Source organism: Chenopodium album, chromosome 17 (genome assembly GCF_948465745.1).
Source record: "Chenopodium album chromosome 17, dcCheAlbu1.1, whole genome shotgun sequence".
Lineage (NCBI taxonomy): Eukaryota > Viridiplantae > Streptophyta > Magnoliopsida > Caryophyllales > Amaranthaceae > Chenopodium > Chenopodium album.
In genome coordinates, this window is record NC_137850.1 from 29,267,674 (window position 1) to 29,282,562 (window position 14,889).

The 14,889-nt window shown below is 37.2% G+C and overlaps 1 protein-coding gene across 4 annotated transcripts; it reads left to right on the plus strand.

Moving 5' to 3' along the window:
• Window positions 1-4,635: 4,635 nt before the first annotated feature.
• On the plus strand, window positions 4,636-10,911 carry LOC145589555 (transcription factor GTE4-like). 4 transcript variants are annotated; one of them, XM_081646173.1, is made up of 6 exons: window positions 4,636-5,025; window positions 5,182-6,805; window positions 6,898-6,943; window positions 7,047-7,163; window positions 7,273-7,347; window positions 10,544-10,911. In XM_081646173.1, exons 2-5 carry the CDS (start codon window positions 5,243-5,245, stop codon window positions 7,299-7,301), a joined length of 1,755 nt encoding a protein of 584 aa, XP_081502299.1. In that variant the 5' UTR covers window positions 4,636-5,025; window positions 5,182-5,242; the 3' UTR covers window positions 7,302-7,347; window positions 10,544-10,911. The 4 variants fall into 4 exon arrangements, with proteins under 4 accessions (XP_081502299.1, XP_081502298.1, XP_081502300.1 ...); XM_081646175.1 differs by having other exon boundaries at window positions 4,638-5,025; window positions 5,388-6,805; XM_081646172.1 differs by having other exon boundaries at window positions 4,636-6,805.
• Window positions 10,912-14,889: the final 3,978 nt, after the last annotated feature.

A 14,889-nucleotide genomic window follows, 5' to 3' on the forward strand; every position in this document is an offset into this window, starting at 1 on the left:
TATTATGATGATGATTTGTTGTGTCGATATTATTATGTTGCTTAATATTGTTGTTATTGCTTGATCACGCCCTCTCTTGCAGGTTTAAAGGGAATTTGTACTTGAAATAACGCTTAGTAAGATAATTAATAATTTTATTTAGGCTAATATGATTTTAATTCAAGTGATCGCCAATGATAGATTTGTTTGTGCATTAATATTCAACCAACATAGCTTAAATAGGTTTAGGTTTAATATATTGATTGTATGTTAGTCAGAAAACGCACATGAATATGAGAAGAATAAAGTACAGGCCTATTTAGGGCAGGTTCAATCTCTTTTAGGTTGGATCTGTACCTTCATCCCCGAATATCCAGTTATGCTTCAGGACCTCTATGGATTTAGCGATCTCATGGATCATGACGGGGTGTAACCTTCACCCTGTGAACGGTTTACAAGTTCCTAAAACTTGTTGGCGACTGTTTTGCTCTAACTTCTTTCCCTTTGGACGCCACCATACTTAAGTGTATGATCACAGTGGGGCTCAAGTGTGGGATGCTTGAAATTATTCCCTACACTACCCCTATCGAATCTTACCCTTTTTATTTTTAGGTCTAATTGGTTTTCGACTTCAGCCTTATAAATAAGAAATTTTCCCCTGTCTTCATCTTTTGAACCTAACAAAAAGACCCTAGTAAAATGAGAAAAGTCATCCACAAAAGTGATATAGTAGCGTTTACCTCCCCTACTCACATAGTTCTTAAAGTCACCTAAGTCACTACGTATAAGTTCTAAAAGAGTAGAAGTACGAGCCACGGATTTTTTAAAAGGTTTTTTAGGATTCTTAGCTTCTACACAAACTTCACATGTATTTATCAAAGGAGGTATTGTTAAAATTAGGTATAAGACTAAGTTGTTTAAGCTTTTCTACAGATGCAACATTCACATGACCTAGTTTAGCATGCCATAATGAAATAGATTCAGCAATATAAACAAAATTAGAAGTTTTATTATTGTCAGTTACAACATCAAGAACAAACAAACCACCATTACATAATCCTTTACCCACAAAATCAGCATTCCTAGTAAGTACAAGTTTATCATATTCAAAAGTTAATTTGATACCAGCTAAAGCACCGGAAATGTGGTTTCTACGAAAGTCAGGCACATGCAAAACATTATGTAAAGAAATGGTTTTTCCAGACGTAAGTTTTAGAGAAACCTTTCCTTTGCCAAGTACACTCACAGTGTTAGAGTTGCCTATAAAGACACATTCTCCTTCGGTCACCATTTCATAGCTATCAAACATCTCCTTGTTTGAGCAGATGTGACAAGTAGCGCCAGTATCTACGACCCATTCCTTGACATTTCTTACAAGATTGACTTCAGAGACAACAACAATTATTATTTCTTTAGCAAGGTTAGCTTGTGCTTGTGATTTGTCGTCTTTCAATTTTGCACCAAGTACTTGTCCTTGTCTGCATTGTTTTGCTGCATGTCCATATTTACCATAAGTAAAGCAATTTCCTTTGAATTGTCTCTTACCTTTGAAGTTATTATTATGTCATCCACCATGGAGTTTGTTCGGACCCTTGCCTTTTGGTCCTTTGTTACCTGCATTCTTTGATTCAACAAGGTTAGCAGTAGAGGAGGAATGATCAGTGGACTTCCCCTTTGTTTGGATTCAGTTTTGTTCTTCTATTTTGATGTGGGAAACGAGCTCTTGGAGGCTAAAGTCTTTTTGTTTGTGTTTCATATAATGAACATAGGTTTCCCAAGAAGGAGGTAATTTTTCAAGAAGGCAATTGGCTTGGAAAAGTTCAAATTTTTCATTCCCTCGGCAATAACATCAGCACATAAATGTTCATATTCGTGAACTTGATCAAGGACAGATTTATCATCAGACATACGAAAATTCAACCAACGACTACAAGTATACTTTTTTGTTCCAAAATCATCAGTACCGTATTTAGACTTCAGAGCATCCCAAATATCTTTTGCATTTTTTGAATTCCTATAAATCATATGTAAAGATGCAGTCACATAATGCAATAACATCCCACGACATGTTTTATTATCCATCTCAAAATCTCTAGTGGAATTAATGAAGGATTTTATGTCTTCGTCGTGTGCAATTACTAAATATATAAAAGGATCAAATTATGGAGATAATTAAGTTCGGACATTTGGGTCGTCGTTTTATCATAGCTAGAGGTACTAACGATCTTTGGGCTAGTAAAATAGCCCAAAGCCCAATTGGACGGATCCTATAAGGTCACACAAAGGGTCTAGATTGGGCATGAGAGGACAAGGCCCATGATGGGCCTCATCCTCTAGTATGGCCGGCCATATGGAGTAAGGTTAAGGGTTTTGGGCTTCCTAACCCTAGTTTAATTATAATGTGATTATAAATAGACTAGGTGTCTAGGGTTTGCTAAGTTGTATGCAATTATCTGATCAGTGTGATCAAACCCTAATTAGCAAACACGAGACCAACCCCTCTCAAACTCTCCCCTCTCTCACGGCACTCTCTCTCCTCCTCGGCGCCAGTGTGGTGGTTCGTGGTGGTGGTAGATCGTGGTGGTCGGCTTAGTCCATTAAAGGTGGTGATCGCGGTTTTCCTCAATCACTCGACCAATCTAGTATTGGAGGACGGCTCGTTCGAAGCTCGTGGACTAAGTAGAGGAGCAACGCTTGGGGCTCTATTCTCTTTCTGATTTGTCAATCATTTGCTACGTGGAATTCACGCTTCAAAGGTATGATTATGTGTTTTGTGTGTTACGCATGTGATCTTGGGATTAGGTACTTGATTGAATATGATTCATGTTTTTCCGCTGCGTAGTACCTATAAACTCCTACAATTAACAGGGGGTTTATCATTAAACAAACAATAATCGGCACCAATTTGACCTAAGAAAAATTCCATTTTTGTAGACCACATCTTATAGTTCTTGCCATCAATGGGGTCTAACTTAGACATGTCGAGAACGAAGGGGTTTGAAAGCATGGAATTATTAAGAGGGATAGCAGAAGGAATACCGGTACCATCCATAATAGCAAAATGACGGGAATAAAAAAAACAAATTCAACTTTAGAATGTAGGAATGAAAATTGATAATAATCGGAACAACTTATCTGAACCAAGTCATGGCATGAATAAACACTGCCCTAAAGTTGAATTTGCCCCGTTACGTACACACGGACTCTTGGCAATCAACCTCCAGGGTTACACGACCTCTGCCTTGTTGGTGTAGTACAAAGAGACAAATTGAGAACATTATGATCAATACCCAAATACAAGAGATTAAATTTTTATGTAGTATATAAATTTTTGTGAAAGAAGAATAGTAGTCTGTGTATTTAATTTGTCTGTGTCGAAATGAGGTAAAGGAGCTTCCTTTATATACTACTTCCACTAAGTATGATAAAAGGAAAGGAAGTAAGTCAATTATGCAAAGAATCAATTCTTTCCCATAATTATGCATGTGATCTCAAGCAATATCAATTACCCGGCATAAATACGAGAATGATGATGACAATTGTCCACTAATTGATACAATCATGCATATGATATCAATTAGTCAAATATTTAGTCCATCAATTATGCTACAAAATGGATAGATTAAAGAAGGTAATTAGGAGATATTTTTGGTGGCCAGAGTCAACAAATCAATGCAGATTTGTAGTTGATCTTTTGAAGCAAACGTATATAGACTTGGAGTTATATCATGGGAGATAAGCAAATGTATTTAGACTTGGGGCTTAGTTAATGTTTTTAGACTTGAAGATTCATCATGGGAGATAGCTAATTATAGGTAGTAACTCCAATAACCCTCTATTGGCTGGATGATATTATGGTGGATGATATCCTCTATTGGCTATATGATATCATTTATGATTGTGTTTATGATATCCTCTATTGGTTGGATGATGTCATGGCTGGATGATATGCTCTATTGGCTATATGATATGATTTATGATTGTGTCTATGATATCCTCTATTGGTTGGATGATATCCTCTATTGGCTATATGATATCATCCAACCATGATATCATATAGCCAATAGAGGATATCATCCAGCCAATAGAGGATATCAAAAATCCGCTGGACTGATGAAATATTTCGTCAGTCGGACTGACGCAATACCTTCTCTTCTCTTATTTAAATACCGAGTATTATTATCCTAAATTACCTTCACTAATTATGATGGTTTTTTTATATTATTATTATATTTTTTTCAATTTTAAAAATAATTCGGTTTGTAAATGGTTCAATTGGTAAACAGTTCGGTTAAAACGGGTTGCGCTTTGATACGGTTTCGGTTTAAACAATTTTTAACCCAACTCAAACACTTTCGGGTTAACAACGATTCAGTCCTGTTCGGTTCGGTTCTATTTCAGTTTGGTTTAGAAATGGTTCGTTTGTTAATGTATTCGATCTTATAAGATTTAATATTATTCAAATCGATTTGGTTACGGGTTTACCAAAAATCGATTCAGGTCAGTTTTTAATTTCAAATAATTTGATTTTAATCAATTTGATTCTTATTTGAGTTGATTGATTTTAGATAGTTAAATGGTTTCTGTTTGAAATTTAACAGTGATAAAAGACACAAATCAATGAAAAACAAAAATCCTAGGGCCATAATCCACCTTACTTACTCCAAAATCGATGCTCAAAGCTCAAATTAAGACCAGAAAAGACCTCATCATTGTCTTAGTGCTCCTAAAAAGAAAACACAATAGCATAATTATTCATTCCCACTACCAACGCGCTATAACAACAGTTAAACCACGCGCTAATGAAATTGCAACGCATGCATCAAAGCTCTCACTTATTACTGGCTAGTAGCTGTCACGTGCTTTACACGTGCGTAAGAAATTTGCCTTCTATTTTGCACGTGATTTTCACGCGCCATCTCTTCTTACATGGTCAACTCACCAACTAACTTTGCTGTACTCCACCGTTCTGCTCAGCTCGACGGCAAGAGAGAGAAAGAGAAAGTGATAGAGAGGAGAGATCTAAGAGATTCGTTGGTTTTTGAGGTATAATTTCACTAAAACCCCTTATTTTTGTTGTTTTGAAACTTGGTATTATCGTTTTTTTTGTGAATTTTGCTGTTTAAGTTTGTTGAAAATGTTGATTTAGTTGATTTAGGGTTTCATGTTCTGTTGTGTTTTTGATTTTATGCTGTTTTTTAGAGTGCTGAGATTGAAGATGGTTTGAAATTGGGGTTTTTTTTAGGGGGGTTTTGGTGGGGTTATGGCAACTGGGATTGTTGGGGGTGAAGGTGGTAATTCTAAGGATAGGAAAAAGTTGGGTGATAGTAAAGTTTACAGTAGGAAATCTTTCAAAGGGCTTAAAACCAACTTAGCTGAAGAAAATTCTCGAAATTTGCCTTCCCAAGAGTTGAATTCTGGGAAGGAGCTTGGTTTTAACAGGTTTGCTGCTTGGTCGTCGAATAATCGAGTGGGTCGAGGTGGTGGTGGTTACACAGGTCATCGCGATATGTTGGGGAATGGAATTAGTGGGACGGGGTTTTCCCGGGTTGAGGATCGGGTTTCGATTAGTTTGATGTGTAAGACGAAGAAGGAGAGGCGTGAATTGAGGAGGAAACTTGAGGGTGAGCTTAATCTAGTTAGGAGTTTGGTGAAGAAGCTCGAACGTAATGGTAGCGGTTTGAGGTCTATGGTGGATGATAGTAATAATGATGTGGGGAAGTTGAAAAGAGTTCATTCTGAGGTTGGTTTGGTGGGGTGGCATGAGGGTAGGCCGATTGATCAGCTGAGTGTTACTGTGCCGGAACATAGTCAAGGTGCCAGTGAGAATGTGGAGAAGGAGAAGAGGACACCTAAGGCAAATCAGTTTTATCAGAGTTCAGATTTCATACTGGGTAAGGACAAGATCACACCATCAGAACAGAACAAGAAATCGAAAGGCATGGGGAAGAAGAACGGGGAGTCTGGATCTGGAGTTGGGATGAGCAGCTCTCTGAGTAAGGTATTTAAGAGTTGTAGTGTATTGCTGGATAAGTTAATGAAGCACAAGCATGGATGGGTCTTTAATACTCCTGTTGATGTGAAGGGCCTTGGTTTGCATGATTATTTCACTATAATTAAGCATCCAATGGACTTGGGTACTGTGAAATCTAGGCTAAATACCAACTGGTACAAATCTCCTAAGGAATTTGCCGAGGATGTTAGACTTACCTTTAATAATGCAATGACTTATAATCCGAAAGGGCATGATGTCTATATAATGGCAGATATAATATCAAAAATGTTTGAAGAAAAGTGGAGTAGTGTAGAGGCAGAATATATGCGGGAGTTGAGACCTTCTATGGACTATGAAGCCAGTCTTTTAACTCCAACGTCAAGAAAGGCTCCACCGGTTCCACCATCCTTGCCGCCTGCAGTTGATATGACCAGGACACTGGATAAATCAGAATCTATGACAAAGTCTGCTGGTGCTAAACCCAAAAACCCTAATCTTACGCCAACTGGCAGGATTCCTGTTCCAAAGAAGCCAAAGGCAAAAGATCCCAATAAGCGAGACATGACATATGTGGAGAAGCAGAAGCTTAGCACTGACCTTCAGAACTTACCTTCAGAGAAGCTTGACAATGTTGTCCAGGTTATTAGGAAGAGGAATCCTTCACTCTGTCAAAATGACGATGAGATTGAGGTGGACATTGATAGTGTTGACACTGAGACTCTTTGGGAGCTGGACAGGTTTGTGATGAACTACAAAAAGAATCTGACCAAAATCAAGAAAATGGCTGAAGTGGCCCATGTTGAAGGGGACGCTGCACCTACTGTAGAAAAGGTGAGAAAGAAACCCTCTTCGCTTGTTAGTTATAAATTGTGATTCTAGCTTGCTGGTTTTCCTGATTTTATTTATTTCATCTCTCCATGCAGAATGAAGCTCCATCCATCTTGGAAAACCCAAAAGAAAATAAAGCTGGTATACTTTTTCTGGATATCTGGACTTATTTATAAGGTTTTTACTTGTTATTATATTCTTTCAACTTTTGAATATGACACAACTTTATTTCAAATGTACGAAGCAGAAGAAAAGAATGACCTTTTGTTGCCTCCTGTTCAACATGAAAAGCAAGCTGGCAATGCCAGCAGATCAAATAGTTCAAGAAGCTCAAGCAGTGACTCTGGATCCTCTTCCAGTGGTACTTTTTTTTTAATTTGTATTTTTTTGAAGTTATGGTTTTGGGCTTATGGTTTCAAGTTTATACACAACCATTTTCCTTTCCTTAACAACTTTGCAAATTAATGCAGAATCTGATAGTGATACTTCCTCAACCTAAGGGTCAGAAAACAAGCATTATCATGGGATTTCAACTCCCTTTTTAGGTAAAAATTTGATTGGATTATCTTATGACGTTCTTTGTTTATTTCTTCTCGTATACGAATGCATTCCTGATTTTTGGTTCATGGATTATGTCTGCTTGTGTTTTGGGTATAAGTGATTTAGTAGGTACTGATTTTCCTAGAAAGGCAACATGCTGTAGGTAATTAAAGTGGATTAATGTAATATTCCTTTCATCCTTTTTATGTATCATGTTTTAAACATCATTTATTATGATGTCTCTTATTACATTTAATTCATGTAATCCCTTTTTATACATTTTGCATTTCGAATGCTCTGGCAGATTATTAGTAAGACAAGTATTTGATACACCCCCCAAAAAACCTTTTTACTAAAAATAGAGGACAAAGACATCATTATTATAATCATTTACTTCATTCCAGGTGCTATCCACTATTAGCCCACTGTAGTCTATGACTGGACATGAAAATTACTTGCTGGGTGTAAGATACCATATTTGTGTATAATTTGAACTTTAAAAGCACCGGCCTTGGCAGGCTAGGGTGGCTGGTCTATGCTGTTGAATGAATTTGTAGCAGATGAGTGTCTTCAACTGTTTTACTGAAAGGACCCCATATTCAAATCTACAATATACTAAAATTAAATTAATTAATGTCTAGGTTTTAGATTGACCTTATTCTTTGCCGATCATACTTGTGACATAATATGATCTGAAATATAGGCTCAACTTAGAAAAATAATAGCGTGCATTTAGTATGATGGTATCAAGTACCAAATCAAGAGAAAATTCATGCAGTCCTCAACCTGCCTTTTAAAGACTTTGAGAAAAAAGCTTACAGGTTCATTAGAAAGATTGGATTGATTTACATTATATCTTGGGTTTACATATAAATATATCAGAAAAATGATGCTCCTGCTCAAAAGTAAATAAAAAGAAGTTTAGGATCTTTTACCGCACCAGAGAGGACTACCACAGGCCAGCCAATGGTGTGTATAGAGAAACGCATTAGCAGGTGTCTTTGTTCAGAGTAGATGAGGAAGTTGTCTAGTACGAAATTTGGAGGAATGGGGAAGACTAGTCATGTATAGCTGTTGTTTTTAAGTAGAGATTTCGTCTTTTTTCTTTAGCTGTAGTTCTTTGTATCTTTAGGTTAAAGGTAAGTGGGTTACTCTTTCTGTTCCTCATTAAAGATACCATTTATCCTCAAAGGTTTAGTTGAAGAATTGTAATGTGGCATTTGTTGATTGAAGTTGAAAAAAAAAAAAAAAGTCTGGCAATATATTAGTTTTTATTTAGGGAAAACAAGAGAATGTATAGTAAAGGGGGGAGGGATGTGCCAGATTTTCTTGTATCAGTTTGTGTGTCATGGTTGAAAAAAAATGTTGTTAGAAACAAATCTACTGATGAGCAAGTAGAATTGTGGTGTGTTAAATTAATTTTTTTTTTTTTTTCCCAAACTGATACCAGAAAGTCGGCAAAATTCGCTATGGTAATTGATTTTTGTGGGGGCAGGTCTTCACCCTTTTACTCCCTCTCTCTCCCCATCCTCTTCTTTTCTGTTGGGTTGAGGTGTTTGAGGGTGCTATGTAGGTACTCCAGATGTTTAAGCTTGTTGCTTCTTTTCTTTATCTTTCTGCAAACGAGTATGCTGTGTGTGTTTTCTGGCTGTTGAAGCTTAAAATAAGTTGCAGAGATATGGAACTCTTTATATAAAGCAATAAATTTGTAAAATCGTGAAATATGTAGGAATGGTACATGAAAGATGAAATTGGTTCATCCAGATTTTGGAATATTGTAAGAATTGTGGTGTACTGGTGTTACAATGAGCGATTATGTTGTTCTTAATAGGCATACCGATGAGACTTGATACTGAGTGTTCATTAACCTAACAAAGCACTTTAGTAACTAGTATATATAGCACCCTGTTCCATTTGGCAAAGTTAAAGAATATGGTTTGTTGGGTGGGGGTGAAAGAAATGAGTCGGTAAAATTTTATATATTGGTGGTTTAATATAAGGTGCTGCCATAGCTGTAAGTATACTTCCATTGAATACATCCTGTATCCCCGGACCCCCCTTCCGCAAGTAGTTCTACTAATGGTGCTTAAGGAACTGATGATGATAACTTCAGAGTATTTTGAACTTCAGATAGTGCTTTGTGAATGAATAACATTGTGCATAAGAAAATATTGTGTTACACTACACACTGCGGGTTGCTAGTTACATTCTTGTCTCTTTTTTCTGACAACAGGTGCTATTCTACTATTCTCAGGGTCTATATGAGATTTTTTTTTTAATTTTTTTTTTGCCTGAATGAAATTGTATGTAAATTAATAAAAAAATTTGTATTATTTGTGAAGATGGTAACAACTGTCCTCGGAGGTGAGTAGTTTTGGGAGGTCACAAACAGTACCCTCAGCATGTGACTCTTGAGGGGAGGGGGAGGGGGAGGGGGAGGGGGAGGGAATAACAGGATGAGTTATTTTGTTTGAATGGCTGGGGCACATCATGAGCCTAGTTCTCATAATTGAGTAATTTGTCTTACAAAGTGCTTAATGTGTAGAAGACATTGAAAAGAGATTTGGACTGAGCCTAGTTCTCAAAATTAAGTACGTCCCTCATACAAAGCGTGTATTGTGTAGAAGACATTAAGAAAGAGGTGTGGACCTGCTTGTTGCTGAAATTCATTTTTATTTGAAGACATGATCTCTTGATAACTTCCGGCTTAACTGAAATTCTTTTATGTAGTTTCTTTAAAATTCAAGAATATTGAGTCAGCTTTCTATCTCAGACTTTATGGTAAAATTGGATTAGCAAATCAATGGAAATTTCAAGATAATTTCTTCAGTTATTGCAGATTTGCAGTGCCAATGAATTTGTTTAATTTTGTTTAGGTAGTTCTTATGCTATTTGTTAATTGTCTTCTTCGTGTATCCAACAGTTGTCATAATTGTAGTAATTATATAGTAATCATGTCAACCAAGTTTCATCATGGATTCGATTTCCTTTGCTTTTAAAATAGCTAGTGTAAAAAAAAAAAAAAAAAAAAAGCCAAACTACACATGGTGGTTGTCATACCTTGTTCACGTTTTATATTAAGGATTGCTAGAGTAATCCCTGTTTTGTTTCGATATCAGAAATTTGATGAATTCTGATGTAAGCTACTGGTGTTCTGAAGTTATGTACTGGTGTTCTGACATATACTTTGCAAAGTTGCAGTTTACATTAAGGATCGAGGAGGGTGCTTTGTGGATGTACAGTGGTTCTGACTATTCTTGGGGCTCTCTGCTGCTGTAGCACATGTTGCATGGAGTACCAGAGTCTGATGTGCAAGAAAGTGGAAAGCCTTGTCCTTGCTAGGTTGTAAAATGTGATTGTAAGAATGTTTAGTTAGGTGATTAGTGGTATAGCTTTTGCTGCTTTGTCTATATTGCTAACAGTGTGATCCCTTCTAGATTCAGGCAAGTTAGAAATATTTATCTGCTAGGGAATTTGATGTAAGCTAACCGAAGAATGTAATCTTCATGGTATGGTAGCAGTACTATTATTTTCCTCCTCATCTAATTAAACCTGTTAGTTTGCTGCTATGGGAGTCTAGAATTTTTTGCTGTATCAGATATTCAGATGAGTATGCACTAATGATCTCGTATATGGAGTCTATCTCTATACAAATAAAAGGAAAGCGGAGGAGGGAGGGGCAATGAATTCCCTTGTTTGTAAACAAAGAATATGAGAATAAATATTTGCTTAGTGGCAATTTCTGTTTCTGTTTTGCCAATACTAAAATGGTACTAGCTTCTTATTTTGCTTGAATTTATAATTTATCCATTAACAATTCTAAATCTCTTAACAATATGTCATACCAAACACTGAAATTTTGTAATTTTAAAATAAATACAGTAGTTTTGTAATTGAAGTTTGGAAAAATTGACAAGAATAATTCTAACTTTGCCTCATTCGTCCAAAATAATCCTAATTTTAAATTATTTTTTAATAATCCGAACTTTTATGTGAATTTGCTTCTAATGGACCCAATCGGTTATCTAACTTGTTTTTACAAGTTACCGGACACGTGTCAGCATTTAACTAGTTCAAAAAATAAAGATAAAATAAATGAAATTTTAAAAAATTAAAGGAAATTAAACAAAAATCTAAATTTTATTAATTAACTAAAGAAATTCACCCGCCATCATACCACCCTCTCCACCGCCACCCCTGTCGATGATCGGCCACGCCGACTCCCAGCCACCCAACCTCCAACGCCGGCAACTAACCTATTGCGCGACCCCCCTTTCCCCATCGCGCAACCACCCAGCCAAACCCAAACCCCATAAATAAACCCCACCCCCTCCCTTCCTCACCACGGATAGCTCCCCTCTCTTGGGGGTTGCGACTTGAGAGTGCTTGAGGGTTGCGAGGAGTACTCGTGCTAGCTGTTGGTATGATGCTAGCGTTGGAGCTGTGATGCTGTGTGATTAGAAGTGGGTTGAATTGGTTCGTTGGCAGGGGAGCTCGGGCAGCGGCAATAATGGCCGTGGGCGCAAGGTAAGGGGGAAAGGGAGGAAGTGGGCTGGTTGACGGCGGCAATGGTGAAGTTGGGTGCCGGCGTGGCCGGTCTCCGGGGCGAGGGATGGCTGGGGCTGCTGGTGTTGGTAGTGGTGGAGCCGTGGAGGTGGGTTTTTTTTTTTTTTTTTTTTTTTTTTTTTTACTTTTTTTAAAATTAGTTAGTTTTTGTTAAATTATTTTTAGAAAAATTTAGTTTTATTGTTAGTTAAATGTTAATTAGTAATTAATAATTGTTTTAAGAAAAAAATTAATAATTTTTCTTAAATAAAATTAAAATTAAAGCTTATTTTTTTGATCAATTAGGTATTGACACATGAAAATTAAATCTTCCATTAAAAAAAAATGTAAATTAAATTTTTGGGAAATTCTCTTTGGTAGACCTCTAATAATAAACATTCTCAGTGGTAAAATACAAAAAAAGTTAATATCCTTGGTAAACTATGTTTTAAAAAGTTAAGTCAATGGTAACATTTAGCAAAATAATTAGCATTTTAAGCATAACTATGGTTAACCATAGTTAAGAACCACCTCCCAACCACCCCGCCACCACCACCTCTATCCCTCCCCCCTGCACGCAGCCCCCCTCCCCCACCGCCTGAAAACCGCCAGCGTCCCTTTCCCCCTAACCAACCGGCGCACAGCCTCCTCCCCTACCGCCGACTTCATCCCCCCTCCCCTTTCCCCTACCCTCGACACCACCAGCCCCCACCCACACCCTTTCCCGAAACGACAAACCCCAAACCCTAAATCCCCACTAGCGACACCTTTTGCTTCAACAAACATCAAATTAGTTTCAATTACATGCAATTCACATAATTTCTTATTCAATTGTGAGGAATTAGGGTTTCGATTATCAGAAATTCACAAATTTAGTTCGATTTTTTTTCATCGTTTTCAATGGTGGTGAGGTGCGAGAAAGGAGAGAAGATAGGGAAGGGTGGTCGAAGGGGTTGGGTACTTGGGGTGTCGGGGTGGGGGTTGGGTAATCGGGGTTGGGTGTCGGGGTTGGGTACTTGGGGTGTCGGGGTGGGGGTTGGGTAATCGGGGTGGGGGGTTTTCTGGTATTCGGGGTTGGGTGTCGGGGTTCTTTGGCTGCGAATTGTGGGAGTTTTGGGTGGTGGAGGTAGGCTGCGGTGGTCGGGAAGGGGTGGAATCGGGGCTGTGTGGGAGTTTCGGCCTGGTGGGGGAATAGGGGGTGAACTGAACGCCGGCCGTCTGGCTGGGGGAGGGGAGCTGCGTGCAAGGGAGGGGGAGGAGGAGACGGGATGGTGGCCGGATGGTAGGGAAGGTGGTGGTAGGGTGGTGATTTTTATTTTTATTTTTTTAATTAATTTTAGAATGGGGGTATTTTAGGCATCACAACTTTTTTTTACTTAGAATGGTTAACCATGGTTAAGAAAAGCCTAATTACATTGATTAAGGTTACCATTGACTTAACTTTTTAAAACATAGTTTACCAAGGATATTAACTTTTTTTGCATTTTACCACTGAGAATGTTTATTATTAGAGGTCTACCAAAGAGAATTTCCCTAAATTTTTTTTAAAAAAAAATTTACCTATTCAACAGGTTATAGGTCACTCGGGACCATTAAAAGCAAATTCACATTAAAATTTAGATTATTAAAAAATAATCCAAAGTTGGGATTATTTTGGGCGAATGAGACAAAGTTGAGATTATTCCCCTGAATCTCTAGTAACGGAATTTATGACTTTCAACTAAGTAAGCTCTTATAATTTTGAAATTAAAATTTGAATTAGAGCAAGGACAAGAATGTTCTCATTCTCGTCCTCTAATTTACTCTCTCTTTTTCTTATTCTTTTGACTCCTCATTTTCTCTTTTATATGTCCTATTTTCTACTTTCTCCTTTCTCAATCCTCTTACTTCCTCTAATTCCTCCGACGTCAATAAAGGATCCTCTTTGAATCTTCCTAATGTAGATGGAGTGTCATGTGTCTATTTATGGTTGGTCGCATATTGCTGAGTATAATTAAAGAAAATCAACAATTATTTGAGTGAGTGCCCACGCATCAGGCAATAAGCCCAAATGTGGCTCTTGAGCCATGGAGCGTACACCCTCTTTTGAAAGAATGGTGCTTCATCTCCGCTCTTATAAGAGTTATTTATATTCTAATCTTGTCTATGGTATAAGGCCTATAAGTCATTGAGTTTCAAAATTGTCGTGCCTATTCTTGTATTCTCTACAAAATGAAAATAAAGTTAAGAAAATTCTCACCCCCTTTTTCATTGCTTGTGAATTATCCTTGCAACAATCACCATCATCAATTCTTCTCTCTAGTAATTCCCAATCTCCCATCACTTCAACCGACTTTAAGCATATTGTTCAATTATATATTTAATGTTACATCTCTTTGTAAAAAGTTAATATGAATCTAATAAAAACATATATACTTTCTCTGTATATATTTAATGTTACATTTTTTTTTTTTTTTTTGGCAATTATTGGAGATGAGAGATATAGAGAGAATAAAAAAAGTGGACCTATGTGACAGGTATTTTTTTTTTTTGAATGAAAAGTAATAATAATATTATTAAATAATAGTTATACGACATCTACAATGATAAATATCTCTAAACCACATATTTAAAGAAAATATCATTACTTTTACAATCAAAATCATAACTAATTTGCATATTTGGCATAGCTCATACTCCACCGCTTCAAGCTTAGCGCGAGTAATGATTTGTCCAAACTGGAACTATCCCCATTTGACACGTGGTGTTCCCAGATTTCTTGAAAAAAGACGGCCTTCCGGGCCCAAATCCCGAGAAAGCCGTAATTCGGCGCAGCCCATCAAAATTAGGTCAGAGTGACCTAATCAAGGGCACATTTACCGATGATCCTATAAATAAGGAGATTCCCCCCACTTTGGGGACATCTACAATTCATGTATTACAGCCTACCCTACATTCTCTCACATCAGAGAAAACACCTGATCTCGAAATCCGAGAAGATCTTACTTTTACCTTTCCGCACT

Excerpts from the sequence above, each read along its gene's own strand:
- LOC145589555 (XM_081646172.1), top strand. The coding sequence starts at position 5,243 with ATGGCAACTGGGATTGTTGGGGGTGAAGGTGGTAATTCTAAGGATAGG. Across the intron at positions 6,806-6,897 it reads CTGCACCTACTGTAGAAAAG|AATGAAGCTCCATCCATCTT; the intron begins GTGAGAAAGAAA and ends CTCTCCATGCAG. Across the intron at positions 6,944-7,046 it reads CCCAAAAGAAAATAAAGCTG|CAGAAGAAAAGAATGACCTT; the intron begins GTATACTTTTTC and ends AAATGTACGAAG.